Consider the following 21,200-nt stretch of genomic DNA (forward strand, 5'->3'; position numbering starts at 1 on the left):
AAAAGTATTCAAGGTTTGCAAAGGAAGTGGCAATGCTTATCTCTGTAGCTTATAACAGTTTTTCACACTACTGAGTCATTTCATGCCAGATTGTGCATCCACCAACCAAGCAGTAAAAGACAATGTGAAAAGATCAGAGCCATCACAGTTGTGTTTGGGTCAGAGCAGTTGTGTAGAAATGTGTATTATCATTAGTGTATTCATGGTGAAGTTTGTTTTGCATGGCCAGTTACCCCCAGGTGGGTAGAGTTCTCATTTTAGACCATTCCATTGGTCCTTAAGTGAAATCCTCATCCAACCGAGGCACCAGCCATCCAAAACAAACTCCACCACTCAATTAAATGAAGGCATGAGTCTGTGGGCCACACACATAGCATTGACTATGACACCTGTCTAGTCAATCATTAAATGTGAAGACTGTTATATTTATCAAATCAATTCTCTGTGTAATTATTCAGTAATTAAACAAATCACGGAATAGTAATTAGCTAGGAAGTCGGGGTTCCACGGGGAAATGTTTTATAGAGTTTAAATTTCCCGAATATAACTCTTCAGATATTTTATCTTATCGATGAGTCTTCTGTTAATGTATTGTTACCTCGTCAGTCTCATTCCTAAACATTGCAAGCCTTTGGATATCTGCACGAATCCTAACATAAATCATGAATCAGCGATAAACAAATTGGCTTATTTATTTACCAACTAATCAATCACAGAATTACATAAACACACTCACACAATAGTTATACATTGGTTACTGACATGATACACAAAAGTCCCTAGTGGGCTAAGTCGATATGACGGCTTGGTAGACAAAGGAAAGGGGTGGGGCCAGCTCAAGAGTGGCCCCACCCCTTCGCAGAGAGGGCCTTTGTTGTCCCTCTCTGCGATTGCCCGTCTGCCGGATAGATTTTTGACAGAAAGTCTCTGGTTTGTCCACCATAGATCAAAGTCTTTGGGAGTTGTAGCTTGTTATAATAGACACGTCAGAGTACTATTCGGTCATTCGACTGTTTGCGTTTACTAGACTAAAGTACTTAAAAAGCTGCAGCCTGAATAATTGGTCTGTAGTTTGTAGATTTCTTCACCATTTCAGCGTGGTGAGGATCTCCACATTCTCTGGCCTTGTCCTTTGGTAGAGTTGTAGTTTGAACCACTTCACACGCTAGCATCACCCTGCGTGTTTTGGTCTAGCGTTTTAGCCATTTCAACGTGGGGACCCTGTCCTGGCGTTATCTTGACTAAATGTACATTTTGTAAATGTGCTCTGTGGTCACTGACTAGTTGAAACTTTACATGAAAAACCATACTCTCATTTAGAAGGCTAACATCACATTTCATCTTTTCAAAAGTAGTCCCATACTCAAATCATTAATTTTATACAACATTCAAATGTAAATCTGGTAACTGGGAAATATACACATTCAGAGAAACAGTTATGTTGTTCAGCTGTGGTAGTTTGTAACATGAATTTAGTAACTATGTGTTCATTAACCAATTCAATTGTAACAAAGCAAAACACTGTCCGTTTCTAAGAATTTGTAAGGTTCTTATTTGGATAAAATAGACAAAGATCAGTCTCAAAATTAATCAATAGCATTAATTCCCGAGAGCTCTGGTCATAATACCATGTACATTGGTTTATATACCTCACATTTCGTCATAAATGTCCCTCCTCTCAGATACAATGGCAATATAGTTCACAAGCCTTCTCACATTGTCTGCCACCTGTTAAACAATCTACTACAAGCCCAAGGTCTCTCCCCTCCCTGGGTAAGGACAGAATGTCCTGTAAGGAACACAGTATTCCAGCAGGTCTGATGATAGCTCCATTCATTTCTAACAAGGAACAGAAAGTCCTTGTTCTAATTCTTGACTAAAACTACACACATTATATTCAGTATTATGATTATAAGATTCATACAGTAATTCATACTATTATCATTGCGTTTACTTGATAGCTACCAACACAAATAGCAAGCTAGAACAAAGTGTTAATAAGAAATTCTGTTTAGTCATAGTTCTAAGTTAAATGTATACATAATTGAGTCATTATTCATAAAAATCCCATAACATTGTTACATTACAAATTAGTAAGGAATTATTCAATCTTTTGAGTTTACCATATTGCACAGTCTTTCTCTGTGGTAACAAAGGGATTCCTAACCTCCATTTTTGCCGAGTGGGGCAAAGAGTTTTAGGTATTTATGACCGTCATAAACCTGTGGTGGGAGAGAGCGAGAGAGGGCTATGATTTTCACCGAAAAAAGGGCGCGTCGAGACACTAGATTGAGTACACTCTATTTTCAAAATAATGTTATTTTGCAGTTATTAATAAATTGATGGGGACCCTGCGTAGCACCTGGATTAGGCCAAACCTAATGAACAGACGAAGCAGGTTGTGTTCTGTATGAAGGGGGGAGGTGACAAATAAACGTGGCGTACTGGAAGATTGAACGAACATGCGTGAGATACTAAACCTATCTAGCTGCTATCAGGCGTGGGATATTAAACCTATCTAGCTGCTATTTGGCGTGAAATTGACATTGTAGTCATTTAGCAGCGATTTACAGTTAGCACACCACGGTCACCGGGAGGGGGGTAGAAATAGAGATAGAAATATCACTCAGGAAATTCCCCATTATTGTATCATTCACTGGTCATTCAGCTCAAAACTGGTCACTGGTCACTCCTCTCTCTCACCCAATTTCCCCACAATGCCCTTACCTGTAGCCCACTAGTGTGACATTGTAGAACTGAAGAAAAAAAATGTTTTATTCATACATTCTCTCTGAATTAAAACATTCTGAATAGTTCGAAATGTCATTGTTATTACAATCATATTAGCCTCTCAGAATACAATAACATTTATCTTAATTTAAAAAATTAATTAAGTTCGTATTGGTAATGTTTTTGGGAGCAGGACAGATATGATCTGAAATTACATATAATGTTGATAAAATCGCAACCCTGCACGCAAAATGAACTCTGTCTGGAATAAGACAATATATTGAATTCATGAAAAATGAATGGCTATATAAGGATAGCTATAACCTGAGTGGTTCGAGCCCTGAATGCGGATTGGCTGACAGCGGTGGTATATCAGACCTTATAACACAGGCATGACAAAACATGTATTTTTACTGCTCTAATTACGTTGGTAACCAGTTTCTAATAGCAATAAGGCACCTCTGGGTTTGTGGTATATGGCCAATATACCACGGCTAAGGGCTGTATCCAGGCACTCCGCGTTGCGTTGTGTGTAAGAACAGCCCTTAGTCGTGGTATATTGGCCAAATACCACTCCCCCCCGGGCCTTATTGCATAAATAAGCATCAAATAGCAGCCTCTTTAGTAGTCCACAGGGGCTCACACTTCACAAAAGATTGGGTCTTGTGGTGAGATAACGGAAAAAAGCACAGAATGACAATATATATATATATATGTATTTTCCTTTAGACAAACATTTGAAAATAATGCTTTTGGAAGACACCTTTTAACTGTCTTGGCTGATTTGATTTACGCTGTGTGATAAACTAAAGATGTGTTGATGAGGTATTTATATCATACATTATGCCATATGACATGCAGGATATTGTAGGCAACAAAATAAAATGTGATTCCCAATAGAAAATGTGTAAACAGAGTAGATAGCATGGAAAATGACACACATAATACCAACTCTAATTGTCTTGTTTTATATTTTTGTTAAAGATGGTTTTGGGTACTTTTCCCTTATGAATTTGCTGTAATTCAACAGGCTGACACCATGGAGATCCGAGGGGAACTCACAGCTGAATTCAGCCACGCCGGGGTCTGGAAAAGTCACATTGGTCCTGTTCATCCACGTCAGAAAGTCCTTCAGGCCACCGTCACAGTGGAAGCGATTCCTATATAAGTTGATCCAGCTGAGAGAACTGAAAGTCGCTGGGTCAGGAGAGGAGAGGAAATTGTAAGAGAGGTCAACTGTTTTGAGACTCGCTGGGAAAATGTCTGGTTGGAGGTATGTGAGAGAGTTGAAGCTGAGATCCATCTCTTCCAGAGAGACGAGGCCTTTGAATATGCCATCTGGGAGAGCCCTCAGCGAGTTAAAGCTTAAATCCAGACTAAAAAGCTTGATAAGATTTTCAAATACGTCCAAACACACTCCATGTCCCCATAAAATGTGCAGGGCGATGTTCCTGAGCTCCAGCAGCCTTAGAGAGTTTACAGCGGGCACTGAAATATTACTGCTAAAGATGCACCACTTTATGTTGTTGTTACCATACCAGATACGCTCAATGCGCATGAATTTAGCTAACACAATGTATACATCCTCTAAATTAGTTAACCTGTTGTTTTGAACATTCAGTATGATAGTACTGTTAGCAAAGCCCAAGAGGCCCTCTAAGGATGTGATCTTATTATCAGCCAAATGAAGAAGTTGCAGGTTTGGTAGTGGTGCAAGGTAACCATATGTACCTAGTTGGCGAATAGAGTTTCCTGTAAGATCCAGGATTTGTAGGTGTGGAAGTCCTGTAAATGCCTGATATCCCAATGCACCAATATGATTGTAAGATAAATCTAATTCAAAAATATTGGGTAGATTGTCAAATGTGTAAGAATAGATTTCCCCTATAAGATTGTGTGACAGGTTGAGTCTTTGTAAATTTTCAAGACCCCAAAACGCCCCCCTGTCGATCTGGTTAATTTTGTTTTGGGCTAATGTTATGTCCTCTACCTCTCTCAGTGGACTGAATACTGCATATTGCAAAGCAAATATAAAGCATTTGGACAAATCTAGAATCTTGATGCCACTATTCTTGAGGCCATTGAATGTTTTCTTGTTTGGGTCTTTGAAATTGTTGAAACCAAATGATTTTCCCATGGTGCTGTGTTCCAGAATAATATGGTGAATTTTCGTTCCTTGGATTGCATTGAAAAACAATTTAGCCTTGTCCACGTTGAATCCGTTGGAAGATAAGTCAAGTGTCTCTATAGACATGTTTCTAAAGGGATTTCCACATCGTTTCCAGTCAAAACCATTTTGAGTCATACCATTTAGATAGACGCTGTTCAATTTGAGCAACCGAAAGTGTTTGCCACAAAAGCCAAGCAAATCTTCCTCACATATGCTTTCCATCTTGTTTAGGGTCATGTTTAACTCTTGGAAATCTGTCATGTTCACAAAGAATGGTGAAGGTTGGATTCTTTTCACTTGGTTACCATACAGATCTAGCGTTTTCAAAGACACCAGGGGCCTGAGATAGTCGCCCTGTAATATGGATTCAGTCAGGTCACACACATACAGAGAGAGTGTTCTCAGGTTGGACAGTCCCACAAACGCATCTGGCTCAATCTGTAAACCTCTATTATGTCCTAAATAGAGCACTGCCAAGTTTGCCAGTCTTTGAAAGGTGTTAGTTCTTATAGTTAGCCCATTGACTCGTTGCCAACTGAGGTCCAGTTCCTTTAGCCCTTCAAGCCCAGAGAAAGATGTCTCGTTTATCTCACTGATGTAGTTATCCCTCATATACACATGGGTAATGTATGGAGGCAGTGCAGGGACCTGATATAGAGACAGGTTGGTGCAAACTGCTATAGAACCATATAGTGGACATCTTGGGGTGCATTTCACCACTTGCAGGTAGACTCCAAAGATAACCAGCAGTATACAGTTCCTCATCATCCCCCTTGCACAAAAGTAGAAAATAATGCAAATTATTTAAATATAATAAAAATGATGTTTATGTCATTACAGGGCTACCATACATACATTAATTGGATAGATATTTCAGTCTTGAGGTATCCCCTTCAGATGAGACATCCTTGGCTAGGGAGTTTATGTTTAACTGTCTGTTTTCACTTAAAGGTCCATAGTCCACTGGTTCTGTCCCAGCATGCTAATGACAATCCCCTACTTTATGTGTGTGCTGAGTACACAGCCTTGCTCTAGTCTGGTGTAACAAGGCTTCCCCAGGCCTGTTTGTAGTATATCAATGAATAAAGGTGCTTTTTGAGCTAAACAGCTGAGGGATGGGACTGGAGAAATGTCACCACTCTCAAATTCATAGATGGGACTATGAGATAAAAATGATAGAATGGTAGAAGCTATTTTTTTGTATCTTTTTGACCATTTTAATTGAAAACAATCCAAGTTAGATACTTAGATGTTACTCAGAAATGATTTGATGGTGAGATCAAAATGGCTGCATTGAACCTTTAAGTTCTTGTACATTTTTTCCTCCAAAGTTCAATGCAAATCCAAGTCAACAATCAGGTTCAAATAATGTTGAAAAACAAATCAATATTTTCTCCATGTATTAAGTTAAGTCAAAAAAGGTTAAAAAAATAATTTAAAAAGTAAATCACATTAAACCAACCAATCAACTTCAACAAAAAATGAATAGTCAATAATCAAAGAATTAAATGAAAAGTTGTAGCTTACCTGAAGTGATGCGCGCTCATAAAGAATATGTTTACAGCTTGTGAGTATGTTTATCAGATCTCCCCTCGCAGATAACTTGAAGCACTGATTTTCATAAACCCAGAAACTGACTTTCCTATCCAGCAATTTTTGAGAGTGATCTACATGAGATAACCTTACTTCTCTTCTGACTGACCTAGTGAAGTTTTTATAGTCCTGTGGTTTTGACTTACATCAAAGTGTCCTCTTGAAACACAGGGAAAAACATTTCCCCCTGTGTAAACATGTTGTGCAAAATTGTGTCACAATTACATTCTTATTACACATTATGCTAATTGAATGTGTAGAACCAGGGAATTTCTTTCTGTCTCAATACTCCATTTACAATCAGGGGTAGAATTGGTGAAAAAATATCACTCCGGGAATGAACCACTATTGGACCACCGGACATGAGGCTCAAAACATTTTGCATGCCAAAAATGTTCCCCCTGTTGTTTTGGAAACTCCTTCCTTACGCAATTTCCACACAATTTGATTTGATTTGATTTCCACCGCTGCTTACCTGTAGTGTGAACTTGTAGAACTGTAAAATGGTGTATTAATATATTCACTCTGAATGAAAAGATTCGGAATAGTCCAAAACTGTAAGGTTTTAACATTACACTCATATTGGCCTCTCAATAACATTTAAAAAATGTAAAGCTCATATTGGCAATGTCTTTGAGAGCAGGACAGACATGTCCTGAATTACATGCAATGATGAAAAAATTGCAACCCTGCTCACCAAAAACATCAGCCTGGAATAAGACAATATATTGAACTAATGAAATAGGAACGACTGTAAGTCAATAAGGATAAATAAGCATCATCAAATAGCGGCCTCTAGTAGTCCACAAGGGGTCACACTTCACAAATGAGTGAGACTTATCATAGAGAATGATAAAGGACTCTACTGCCCAAAAGCCTGTTTTACCATGGGCATCACTATTGAGGACTTTTACCAGTTTGAAGTCGTCAACTGGGAGGGACTTGCTGTGGGTTAAGGACGAGTCACATAATTCCATCCAGGTCATCAGGAGGGATCAGTCAACTAATTATAATTGTGAGAAAATATTCCATAACTGCAGGGGGCAGTAAATCACCAACCTTGGCTTATCCCTGTTTGTTCACCGTTTCAGTTTGTTTACCAACTCATAAGAGTAGTAGAAGAAGAAAAGGGACTACTTCAAAGTGGAGATGGCCTCAATGGCGCTGCCCGTACGCTCACAGATGCCATAATGGGACAAATACCAAAAAAGAGTCCTCTATCCTTCTATATGGGACTTACCACTAGCCTTATTAGAGGTTTGACTTCACTAGCCAGTTCACTCTTCAACCACTAGAAGGCCTGTCATGCCAAATAGTGTCCCCCTGCTCAAAAGTGTAATAGTTTATCGATTCCCATTGTGACTCAAGGGGGGTTTGTCTTGGGGACATTATTTGGCATGACAGCCCCACATTTCTCTGAGGAGGATGAGCAGGAAGTAAGGCAGATGCTTTTTTCACTCTCTCTCTGTCTGTGTGTGTACCAATGTATTTTGGGTTTTCTATCCAGGAATCTATGTCCATTGTGGATGAAGTGATTCCTTCCCCCTCCCTGACCTACAAGTCCCTGCCCAGCCCCACCTCCTCACTGTTGGCCCTGACTGTCCTTCATGGCCCTGCTCCTCACACCTGGAGAGACACCCAATGTCCTTCATGGCCCTGGTCCTCACACCTGGAGAGTCCACCACTGTCCTTCATGGCCCTGCTCCTCACACCTGGAGAGTCCATCACTGTCCTTCATGCTGTGGTCCTCACACCTGGAGAGTCTACCACTGTCCTTCAGAGCCCTGGTCCTCACACCTGGAGAGTCTACCACTGTCCTTCAGAGCCCTGGTCCTCACACCTGGAGAGTCCATCACTGTCCTTCATGGCCCTGCTCCTCACATCTGGAGAGTCCACCACTGTCCTTCAGAGCCCTGGTCCTCACACCTGGAGAGTCCATCACTGTCCTTCATGGCCCTGCTCCTCACACCTGGAGAGACACCCACTGTCCTTCAGAGCCCTGGTCCTCACACCTGGAGAGTCCACCACTGTCCTTCATGGCCCTGCTCCTCACACCTGGAGAGTCCATCACTGTCCTTCATGCTGTGGTCCTCACACCTGGAGAGTCTACCACTGTCCTTCAGAGCCCTGGTCCTCACACCTGGAGAGTCCATCACTGTCCTTCATGGCCCTGCTCCTCACATCTGGAGAGTCCACCACTGTCCTTCAGAGCCCTGGTCCTCACACCTGGAGAGTCCATCACTGTCCTTCATGGCCCTGCTCCTCACACCTGGAGAGACACCCACTGTCCTTCAGAGCCCTGGTCCTCACACCTGGAGAGTCCACCACTGTCCTTCATGGCCCTGGTCCTCACACCTGGAGAGTCCACCACTGTCCTTCATGGCCCTGGTCCTCACACCTGGAGAGTCTACCACTGTCCTTCAGAGCCCTGGTCCTCACACCTGGAGAGTCCACCACTGTCCTTCATGGCCCTGGTCCTCACACCTGGAGAGTCTACCACTGTCCTTCAGAGCCCTGGTCCTCACACCTGGAGAGTCCACCACTGTCCTTCATGGCCCTGGTCCTCACACCTGGAGAGTCCACCACTGTCCTTCAGAGCCCTGGTCCTCACACCTGGAGAGTCCACCACTGTCCTTCATGGCCCTGGTCCTCACACCTGGAGAGTCCACCACTGTCCTTCAGAGCCCTGGTCCTCACACCTGGAGAGTCCACCACTGTCCTTCATGGCCCTGGTCCTCACACCTGGAGAGTCCACCACTGTCCTGGGGAGCATTCAGCAGGACGCAACTTCTTGGAATGTTCAGATCGAAATATGCTATGTAGAACAAATGCCTTTGACTTGTAGAATAAGGAATCATGTTTGCTCTATTCTATGCCACGATCAACAAAGTTTGGCTACTGAACGTGGCCCAGCAGTCCACCACACAGAGACTGGGTGAGACTCAAGCAAGGATGAATCACTGGCAGTCAGCTTGTAGTTATATTTCTAATCATTAGTAAAAAAACAAACATTCTAAAATAAATTATTATTATTTTGAAATAAGTCATTTTCTGGTTTAGATAATATTTCATGTATATAACAAGTATTTAGATTAGCTTAAATTCTCTTTCGGTAGTTAGTTTAAAGTACAGGAGGTTGGTGGCACCTTGATTTGAGAGAACAGGCTTGTGGTAACGGCTGGAGCAAAATCAATGGAATGGTATCAAACATAAAACACAAGGCTCTCCACTTATGAGCTGTTGTCACGTTGGTAAAAAGATATCGGGAGATGCATAATAATAATTTTTATTTACCCAAATTACAGAGTGCCATGTAAAGGCACAGGGACGAAGACCAAACAAACACGTATACAAAACACAAGGTTGAGAATCAAACAAAAGAGCGAGGAGTACCTCGAATACATTCACAAGCGCCCAATGATACCACACGGGACGAGACCCGTAATCATCTGCACAATACAAGCGGCACGAAAGCCAAAACAACACAGCACAGCTACTCACACGACCAACGGATATCGGAACAATAATCAACAGCCCAATGGAAATCAAAGGGCACATTTATACAATTACAATTAGGGAAATGGGGACCAGGTGTGCGTAATGACACAGTTCCGGAGGGATCTGTGACATCCATAAAGGGATACTTTTATGGTAGCCCTATGCATTGATGTGGCACAGTAGAGAGTTTCCAAAACATGAGCCCAATGCTATCATTACAGTATGTGGAACTACTCCCCACTGACAGCACAATCATCTCTCCATCTGCAACACACCAATTAGATAGTCAGAGATGGGTGTGTGAGCAGGCACAACATGTATATGGTATGCACACCAGCAGACATTTCACTGTGTTGTCAGTCACTTTAAAGTTAAGATAATGATAAGAAGAAGGAATCTTTGTTTACTGACATTGCAATGTTTTTTCTCTGTAGCATCAGGTCAGTTATTGAGGCAGCAGGCCTCCCCAACCTGAGTCTACCCCAGAGTTAGTCCAATAAGAGAACACAGACGAATCCCGGGAGGACAAATCAGACATCATAGCAGTGGCGATTTTAACATGTAAATCTTGGTGAGGCAAACAAAAAAATGCATGTTTTAGATGCATGCCAGCAAACCCACTACTACCCACTAACCCAAAACACAAAACTACACAACACATGAATTGCACTGTTACTGTGACAAATGGTGCCCACACACTGTTAGGGCCTACATAAGGCTGTCCCAACAGCAGAGTCCCAACAGCAGTCCCAACACTTTACCACTGCTACACCCGGCAGTGGAGTCTTGTATGGCAGCTAAACAGTTCATTCAGCCTCATTTACTGCCTTTCAAAAACAAACATAGCTGATATGGCTGACTTGTTTAACAAATGTGGTTTCTACTGACAATTGAGATGTACAAATTATGGCATAAGGGGACGACAAGCGGATAAGAGGCAATCTGTAATTTCGATTAAAACATTTTTCGAGCTAGGACGGACGTAGTCAATATTACTAACGTATTTGTTTATCACTTTTGAAATGTACAGTGACAGAATTCAGAACATGGGCCGTTAAAGTATTCTCCCTGTACACCAAGTCAGAACCGTATGATAAATAAATGGGGCATATAAGCAGACAATGAATGCTCTTACAATATTCAACGATTACATTTTTAAAACAGGCTATAGGCTACATGTACACCACCAAGTCAGAACAGTAGGCTAAGTTATGAGGGGAAAAGGGACCAAATGATTAGAGTGAGGCACATAGGCTACTAACAGCTTACTACACAACATCAATCAATCACTCAAATGTATATATAAAGTCCTTTTTACATCAGCTGATGTCACAAAGTGCTGTACAGAAACCCAGCCTAAAACCTCAAACAGCAAGCAATGCAGATGTAGAAGCATGGTGGCTAGGAAAAACTCTCTAGAAAGGCCAGAACCTAGGAAGAAACCTAGGGAGTGTCGTGGAAATTTCCTTAATTGCCAAATGATGAGAGAGCAAATCACACATGAGTCAGAGTTATGCTTAATCTTCACCTTTAATAATAATTAAGCTTATGCAATAGCATTTTGACTTTCAACAGCTCAGTATCTCTAATGAAAAGTTGAGAGTGCCCAACATATTGGCAAATGGGATCCTTTATAGCAAAGATCCACCCCCATAGATGACATGACAAAACACAGGTCTTAGGAACTTACACAAAGAAAGACTTTACTTCAGAGGAATATCCCCTAGTCAGACAGAGTTGGCTATAAATTATCGTTCAGTTTGGTCTCCTAAACAAAGCTCTTATCTCGCCCTTGGTACAAAATGGTACCAAGACATTACCCCCACCCTATGATATACAGTGCCTTGCGAAAGTATTCGGCCCCCTTGAACTTTGCGACCTTTTGCCACATTTCAGGCTTCAAACATAAAGATATAAAACTGTATTTTTTGTGAAGAATAAACAACAAGTGGGACACAATCATGAAGTGGAACGACATTTATTGGATATTTCAAACTTTTTTAACAAATCAAAAACTGAAAAATTGGGCGTGCAAAATTATTCAGCCCCTTTACTTTCAGTGCAGCAAACTCTCTCCAGAAGTTCAGTGAGGATCTCTGAATGATCCAATGTTGACCTAAATGACTAATGATGATAAATACAATCCACCTGTGTGTAATCAAGTCTCCGTATAAATGCACCTGCACTGTGATAGTCTCAGAGGTCCGTTAAAAGCGCAGAGAGCATCATGAAGAACAAGGAACACACCAGGCAGGTCCGAGATACTGTTGTGAAGAAGTGTAAAGCCGGATTTGGATACAAAAAGATTTCCCAAGCTTTAAACATCCCAAGGAGCACTGTGCAAGCGATAATATTGAAATGGAAGGAGTATCAGACCACTGCAAATCTACCAAGACCTGGCCGTCCCTCTAAACTTTCAGCTCATACAAGGAGAAGACTGATCAGAGATGCAGCCAAGAGGCCCATGATCACTCTGGATGAACTGCAGAGATCTACAGCTGAGGTGGGAGACTCTGTCCATAGGACAACAATCAGTCGTATATTGCACAAATCTGGCCTTTATGGAAGAGTGGCAAGAAGAAAGCCATTTCTTAAAGATATCTATAAAAAGTGTTGTTTAAAGTTTGCCACAAGCCACCTGGGAGACACACCAAACATGTGGAAGAAGGTGCTCTGGTCAGATGAAACCAAAATGGAACTTTTTGGCAACAATGCAAAACGTTATGTTTGGCGTAAAAGCAACACAGCTCATCACCCTGAACACACCATCCCCACTGTCAAACATGGTGGTGGCAGCATCATGGTTTGGGCCTGCTTTTCTTCAGCAGGGACAGGGAAGATGGTTAAAATTGATGGGAAGATGGATGGAGCCAAATACAGGACCATTCTGGAAGAAAACCTGATGGAGTCTGCAAAAGACCTGAGACTGGGACGGAGATTTGTCTTCCAATAAGACAATGATCCAATACATAAAGCAAAATCTACAATGGAATGGTTCAAAAATAAACACATCCAGGTGTTAGAATGGCCAAGTCAAAGTCCAGACCTGAATCCAATTGAGATTCTGTGGAAAGAACTGAAAACTGCTGTTCACAAATGCTCTCCATCCAACCTCACTGAGCTCGAGCTGTTTTGCAAGGAGGAATGGGAAAAAATTTCAGTCTCTCGATGTGCAAAACTGATAGACATACCCCAAGCGACTTACAGCTGTAATCGTAGCAAAAGGTGGCGCTACAAAGTATTACCTTAAGGGGGCTGAATAATTTTGCAGGCCCAATTTTTCAGTTTTTGATTTGTTAAAAAAGTTTGAAATATCCAATAAATGTCGTTCCACTTCATGATTGTGTCCCACTTGTTGTTGATTCTTCACAAAAAAATACAGTTTTATATCTTTATGTTTGAAGCCTGAAATGTGGCAAAAGGTCGCAAAGTTCAAGGGGGCCGAATACTTTCGCAAGGCACTGTATATCAAATTGTCATTTAGATAGAACCAATTCTAAATACAACCAATCCTGGACAAACTCACGGAGAGGAGAGTGACCCTATAGGTCAACAAAGAGGGAGCATAGAATGATTCCAGGGAGGGAGTGACTGGCACACAGACACAGTGGAGCAAAAGAGCAAAAGATATGTTTACACATGATGACACCTTGACCTCTCCCCTCTCTGCGGCCCATGCAACTTAGTCTTGACATAGAACAGATAACTGCCAATGGCCACCACTATAGTACAACAAAATACATTCTTATGAGAAATAACTCATAAGCATATGATGAATATAAAACATCTTATCTATGTTACCCACCAATTCTGATTATTCCCCAACAGGAGGAACCAGGCTCTGAGGGGTGGCCAGTCCTCTTTTAGCTGTGCCAGAAGGAGATTATAACAAAACATGGCCAAGATGTTCAAACGTTCATAGATGACCAGCAGGGTCAGATAATAATAATCACAGTGGTTGTAGAGGGTGCAACAGGTCAGCACCTCAGGAGGAAATGTCAGTTGTTTTTTCATAGCCGATCATTCAGAGTATCTCTACCTCTCCTGCTGTCTCTAGAGAGTTGAAAACAGCAGGTCTGGGACAGGTAGCACATCCGGTGAACAGGTCAGGGTTCCATAGCTGCAGGCAGAACAGTTGAAACTGGAGCTGCAGCATGACCAGGTGGGTTGGGGACAGCAAGGAGTCATCAGGCCACATAGTCCTGAGGCATGGTCCTATGGCTCAGGTCCTCTGAGAGCAGAGAGAGAGCAAGAGAAAGAGAAATAGAAAGAGAGAGAAAGAGAATTAGAGGGAGCATACTTAAATTCACACAGGACACTGGATAAGACATGAGAAATAGTCCAGATATAACAGACTGACCCTAGCCCCCCGACACAAACTATTGCAGCATAAATACTGGAGGCTGAGACAAGAGGGGTCGGGAGACACTGTGGCCCGTCCGACGATGCCCCCGGACAGGGCCAAACAGGCAGGATAAAACCCCACCCACTTTGCCAAGGCACAGCCCCCATACCGCTAGAGAGATATCTTCAACCACCAACCTACTACCCTGAGACAAGGCCAAGTATAGCCCACGAAGACCTCCCACACACCACGAATCCGAAGGGGACGCCAACCCAGACAAGAATTTCACGTCAATGACTCAACCCACTCAAGTGACACACCCTTCCTAGGGACGGCATGGAAGAGCACCAGTAAACCAGTGACTCAGCCCCCGTAATAGGGTTAGCGGCAGAGAATCCCAGTGGAGAGAGGAACCGGTCAGGCAGAGACAGCAAGGGTGGTTCGTCACTCCAGTACCTTTCCGTTCACCTTCACACCCCTGGTCCAGACTACACTCAATCATAGGACCCACTGAAGAGATAAGTCTTCAATAAAGACTTAAAGGTCGAGACCGAGTCTGCATCTCTCACATGGATAGACTCCATTCCATAAAAATGGAGCTCTACAGGAGAAAGCCCTGCATCCAGCTGTTTGATTAGAAATTCTAGGGACAGTAAGGAGGCCTGCATTCTTTGACCGTAGCGTACGTGTCGGTATGTATGGCAGGACCAAATTGGAAAGATAGGTAGGAGCAGGCCCATGTAATGCTCTGTAGGTTAGCAGTAAAACCTTGAAATCAGCCTTAGCCTTAACAGGAAGCCAGTGTAGAAAGGCTAGCACTGGAGTAATATGATCACATTTGTTAGTTCTAGTCAAGATTCTAGCAGCCGTGTTTAGCACTAACGGAAGTTTATTTAGTGCTTTATCCGGATAGCCGGAAAGTAGAGCATTGCAGTAGTCTAATCTAGAAGTGTCAAAAGCACGGATACATTTTTCTGCATCTTTTTTTGACAGAAAGTAAAAAAATATGTAAAAACTGAAATATTCTTGATATGTTCGTCAAAAGAGAGATCAGGGTCCAGAGTAATGCCAAGGTCCTTCACGGTTTTAATTTGAGACGACTGTACAACCAGATTAATTGTCAGATCCAACAGAAGATCTTTTTGTTTCTTGGGACCTAGAACTAGCATCTCTGTTTTGTCCGAGTTTAAAAGTAAAACATTTTCCGCCATCCACTTCCTTATGTCTGAAACACAGGCTGTGTCTCGTTCGCATAGCAGTGAAAGTTAACATTATGTTCCCGAATGACATCACCAAGAGGTAAAATATATAGTGAAAACAATAGTGGTCCTAAAACGGAACCTTGAGGAACACCGAAATTTACAGTTGATTTGTCTGAGGACAAACCATCCACAGAGACAAACTCATATCTTTCCGGCAGATAAGATCTAAACCAGTCCTAAACTTGTCCATGTAGACCAATTTGGGTTTCCAATCTCCAAAAGAATTTGGTGATCGATGGTATCAAATGCAGCACTAAGGTCTAGGAGCACGAGGACAGATGCAGAGCCTTGGTCTGACTCCATGAAAAGGTCATTTACCACCTTCACGATTGCGGTCTCAGTACTATGACAGGGTCTAAAACCAGACTGAAGCGTTTCATATACATTGTTTGTCTTCAGGAAGGCAGTGAGTTGCTGCAAGACAGCTTTTTCAAAAATATTTGAGAGGAATGGGAGTTTTGATATTGGCCGTTAGTTTTTTATATTTTCTGGGTCAAGGTTGGCTTTTTCAAGAGAGGCTTTATTACTGCCACTCTTAGTGAGTTTGGTACACATCCGGTGGATGGGAAGCCGTTTATTATATTCAACATAGGAGGGCCAAGCACAGGAAGCAGATCTTTCAGTAGTTTAGTTGGAATAGGGTCCGGTATACATCTTTAAGGTTTCGAGGCCATGACTATTTTCATCAATGTGTCAAGAGATATAGTACTAAAACACTTGAGTGTCTCCCTTGATCCTAGGTCCTGGCAGTGTTTTGCAGACTCAGGACAACTGAGCTTTGGAGAAATACGCAGATTTAAAGAGGAGTCCGTAATTTGCTTTCTAATGATCATGATCTTTTCGTCAAAGAAGTTCATTAACTTATCACTGCTGAAGTGAAAGCCATCCTCTCTTGGGGAATACTGCTTTTGAGTTAGCTTTGCGACAGTATCAAAAATACAATTTGGATTGTTCTTATTCTCTTCTATTAAGTTGGAAAAAATAGGATGATCAAGCAGCAGTGAGGGCTCTTCGATACTGCACGGTACTGTCTTTCCAAGCTAGTCGGAAGACTTCCAGTTTGGTGTAGTGCCATTTCCGTTCCAACTTTCTTAGCTACTGTATACATATCTCCATGGCATATAACATCGTTTATGCAGCAGCATGCAATACATTTTTGGACTCACCTTGTTATGCTGTGCTCACTTGAACAGGAACGTGGCGCGGCGGCCCTTTGTGGGCAAATTTTGTCATCAAAGTCTGGCATTCTCTGGATTTATGTTGCTTTCATGGCAACTGGGAACTTAGAAAAAAACTATGTTGAATCATGTTGACGTCAGTGATCTTCAGGTCAGAGCTCTAAAAAGAGGCCAGAGTTCCCGACTTGCAATTCAGAATTGGATGACTGTTCAAAACGTATTTTCCCAGTCAGAGCTCGTTTTTGTCCCAGAGTTCCCAGTTGTCTTGAAATCAAATTTCCCAGTTCTGAGTTTCCAGTTGTTTTGAGGGCAGAAAAAGTCATGCTGGATTGACACCATGGCCACTCACCCACTCCACCAAAAAGCAGACTAGTGATTGCTTTGTGCAATGCTTGCAGTTAGCCACTGATTCCTTCCAAACCACTCATTGTTGAATTTGCGATATCCAACTTGTGTAATTTTTATTTTCAATGGCCGATGAGCACCGATACATTTTATCTATAATTTCTCTTCGTTATTTCTCTTCATATGATAAGGATTAAAATGGATTTGCCAGCAGATTGTTGACTTGATTCATGATGATGACTGCTAGCTTGCTAGCTACGATTTTGAAAGTATGATGTTGACATGATCAGTCTAATCAAAGCTGCTCTAGATATAACGTGATTTGACATCATTTTATCTGTGGCCAATGACCTTGAGCCTTCTTGGATGGGCATTCTAATGTAACTCTATTGCAGCACCAAAGGGGCTAGAATTTTCTAGCTCTACCCTTAGATTTGGAGGTGATGTAGTGTCCCCATGAGTGACAGAACACTGAGCCAATCACGGTGCAACTAGAGAACATTACCAACCCCTACTCTCCGTATATTCTGCTGGCTGCCCCACCACCACAGAAAGCACTGAGCTAGGCTCAAACACCTGCATTTTGCAGCTGCCTTACTTAAGAAAGCAAAAAAGAGTAGCTTTATTAACTCAATTAAAAACATGTTTTCAAACTAATATGTGAAGGTGGGTCTCAAAACGGCCCTGAATGACTGGTCACCACTGGATCCTAGAAATGCCTGCTGTATGGAGCGTCCAATCAGTGCATTCATATAGAGATGCCTGCCAGTCCGAAAGAGGAATAACCCCCCGCATTCCTCCAACCACCAGTCATGGTACTGCCACTTAATATCCTCTTTTACTATGCATGATAATGATCATTAAACAAAACTATTCCTTAATGAAGGGGTATTGTGTAATCAGATGTGTCAGATGTATCGTACTCCATGTTAAATTTGTTTGGTGCTCTTAAATCCCAGCTTCGGGCATTGTCCGGTGTGGAGCAGAGTTGAGGTAATGTTTGGCGTGACTCATCACAACATTTGACTGATATCTTCATCGCCAGAAGTTTCAGTGGAGCACATTGTGCCGAACCGCATCACGAACCGCCTGCCTCTCGTCAACAGCCACTTCACTATCCCCGACATCCCTAGACTCACTTCACTAACCCCAACATCCCTACACCCACTTCACTATCCTCGACATCCCTAGACCCACTTCACTATCCCCAACATCCCTAGACCCACTTCACTATCCCCGGCATCCCTAGACCCACTTCACTATCCCCGACATCCCTAGACCCACTTCACTATCCCCGACATCCCTAGACCCACTTAACTATCCCCGACATCTCTAGACCCACTTCACTATCCTCAACATCCCTAGACCCACCATGAATATACACTCCTCTCCATATTGTATGGCTGCAACCTGGTCTCAGAGCATTTCATATTATTCTGTACGTAAATCCATCACACTCCATTTAGTATGATATGTTACATTTCCTATGGTATGTATTAATTTGTGGATGTTCCTCACCCATTTGTTTCACATTTTACGAATCTGCAAAATGTACTGTATGTTATGAATTTGCAAAACGTATGATACGTTACGAATTCTAACTAGGTGGTTAGGTGGCTAATGTTAGCTAGGCTAAGGGTTAGGGGTTATGGTTAAGTTTAGGAGTTAGGTTAAAGGGTTAAGGTTAGGGTTTGGGGAAGGGTTAGCTAAAAGGGTTACCCTAACCCTTAGGGTTAGCTAACATGCTAAGTAGTTGCAAAGTAGCTAAAAAGTAGTAAGTGGTTGAAAAGTTGCTAATTAGCTAAAATGCAAACATTTTCCATAATGAGATGCAAACTCACAATCTTTGGGTTCCTAAACATTTGTGTTATACCACCCATCCAGCCTACTTTTGTTTTGCCTTAAGTAACCATTGGACTTATGTAACCATACCAACCATAACAAATACTAATTTGAGTGTGCCATATTTATGTTTACTATGTTACATCTAGTCTATGAGACCAGGCTGGTAAATGTGGCTATAATGTCTATAATTGGATTTGAGATCAATGTTTCATATGAGGAGACAGTACAGAATTGCACCTTTAATTTGAGTGTATTTTCATACATATCTGTTTCACTGTTTAGAAATGAAAGCACTTTATGTAGCTAGACCCCACTTTGGAAAGGTTTCGTAAGTATTTGGACAAATTCACTTATAGTGTATTAAAGGAGTCAGAAGTTTATAATTTGTATAGTATACCTGGCACCCAACTTGTTGGATGCAGTTTGTTTTGGTTGTGTTTTGGGTTATGTTTTGCCCAATAGGAACTGAATGGTGAATGATGACTGAAGTGAGTCGATAAGATGTTTCTGAGCGGTTAGCATCATATGAGGTTAGCATCGTATGATCTTTGTGCCTCTGTATCTTTCTGGCTCATCATTATTCAAATTCATGATCCATAACCATGGTAGCATCCACATTAATGTGTTCAGAAGATCTTATATTCTTGATGACAATAAAAGTTACTCAGAAAAGACACATACATAAATACATAAATACATAAAGTGCTTTAATTTCTAAATGGTAAAACAGATATGTATGAAAATATCCTCAAATAAAAGGTGACATTCTGTACTGTCCAAAATACATTGGGTAGAGTGGGGTAGAAGGCCCGCATCCCCGATTGGCCTCTTCACTGTTGATGTTGAGACTGGTGTTTTACAGGTACTATTTAATGAAGCTGTCAGTTGAGAACTTGTGAGGCATCTGTTTCTCAATCTAGACACTCTAATGTACTTGTCCTCTTGCTCAGTTGTGCACCGGGGCCTCCCACTCCTCTTTCTATTCTGGTTAGAGCTAGTTTGCGCTGTTCTGTGAATGGAGTAGTGCACAGTGCAATTTCTCGCATTTCTCGCATGGAATAGCCTTCATTTCTCAGAATAAGAATAGACTGACGAGTTTCAGAAGAAAGTTCTTTGTTTCTGGCCATTTTGATCCTGTAATTGAACCCACAAATGCTAATGCCACAGATACTCAACTAGTCTAAAGAAGGCCTGTTTTATTGTTACTTTAATCAGTACAACAGTTTTCAGCTGTGCTAGCATAATTGCAAAGGGGTTTTCTAATGCTTTTCTTTCAAAAACAAGGACATTTCTAAGTGACCCCAAACTTCTGAATGGTAGTGTGTATATATATATATATTTTCTTCTCAAATAACTCGGGGGCACGCGGGCCACCAGTTGGGGAACCCTGACCTATATTATTGGATTAATTTGTCACAGGGAAGATTGGGGTCGTCACTAGTTACCACAGCCACAAAGTCATCATCATGGCTAAACCCCACCTATTATACAATTTTGACTTTGTGGCTGTAGTAACTAGTGACAACCTTCAGATGGGTGACGGTCACCGCAAGAAAGTACTAGGGGTGGGTGTGACGTCATAGCCCAGTGCCGCCGACCATGTTTCGGGAAGTTTGACTGGGTTGAAAAAATTGACGAAACGAAAATTGTTGAACGATGGGGATTATCAGAGAACTCCGAAACAATGTGGCTCTCTCGGGACTTGTATACGATGAGAAATGTCAGCGGAACGTAAAATATGATTGAAATATATAATTGATCTGAACTCCTACAAAGGCAACCGACTTTCGCGCTTTCCAATATTTTTTTTCGTCGAATAGAATAATTGAGAAATAGACTGATATAACGGTATCACTGCCAAGTTTTTCCACATGAAGGTCCATTCTTTCCCTTCTATCGTTAAATCGCATCAGACGAGCTGCCTCGCATGAGACACCTCGGGGAGAGGGTTCTGCTCTACTCTGCCAGCTCGGGGAATCAGGATGACAAAACCCAAAGTTGGACGAATCTTCCTGGCGACATGCGTTGGGTCACTTTTCATGGTCATATTGTACTTTCAGAACATCACAAGGCCAGGTAAGTGTGGACTGTCGACCATCATCTTACATCAGCCATGGGATGGTGTCCCTATGCACCTGTAGAGGGACGTTTTGGGGTATTAGGTATAACACGTTGTTAGCTGTTGTTCATTAGCCTAGTTGTCTAGATCACAAACATCATGTCTAACTGAAACG

At 41.8% G+C, this 21,200-nt stretch overlaps 2 protein-coding genes across 2 annotated transcripts in view; one reads left to right on the plus strand and one right to left on the minus strand.

Moving 5' to 3' along the window:
• Positions 1-3,424: 3,424 nt before the first annotated feature.
• LOC112216386 (toll-like receptor 5) lies at positions 3,425-6,591 on the minus strand. The gene is made up of 2 exons (XM_024376354.2): positions 6,428-6,591; positions 3,425-5,672 (listed from the first exon to the last, which is right to left on the minus strand). Exons 1-2 carry the CDS (start codon positions 6,445-6,447, stop codon positions 3,698-3,700), a joined length of 1,995 nt encoding a protein of 664 aa, XP_024232122.1. The 5' UTR covers positions 6,448-6,591; the 3' UTR covers positions 3,425-3,697.
• Positions 6,592-20,542: 13,951 nt separating this feature from the next.
• The window catches only part of LOC112216387 (carbohydrate sulfotransferase 11), a 16,217-nt gene continuing 15,559 nt past the window's right edge, over positions 20,543-21,200 (plus strand). The window contains exon 1 of the mRNA XM_042299699.1: positions 20,543-21,042. Coding sequence (XP_042155633.1) covers positions 20,949-21,042 — 94 coding nt within the window. The 5' untranslated portion in view covers positions 20,543-20,948. The remainder of the gene's footprint in view (positions 21,043-21,200) is intronic.

Source organism: Oncorhynchus tshawytscha, linkage group LG16 (genome assembly GCF_018296145.1).
Source record: "Oncorhynchus tshawytscha isolate Ot180627B linkage group LG16, Otsh_v2.0, whole genome shotgun sequence".
In the NCBI taxonomy this organism is placed as follows: domain Eukaryota; kingdom Metazoa; phylum Chordata; class Actinopteri; order Salmoniformes; family Salmonidae; genus Oncorhynchus; species Oncorhynchus tshawytscha.

Coding starts and splice junctions, on each gene's coding strand:
- LOC112216386 (XM_024376354.2), bottom strand. CDS start 6,447: ATGAGCGCGCATCACTTCAG. Junction 5,673..6,427: donor ATGAGCGCGCATCACTTCAG/GTAAGCTACAAC, acceptor CTTTTGTGCAAG/GGGGATGATGAGGAACTGTA.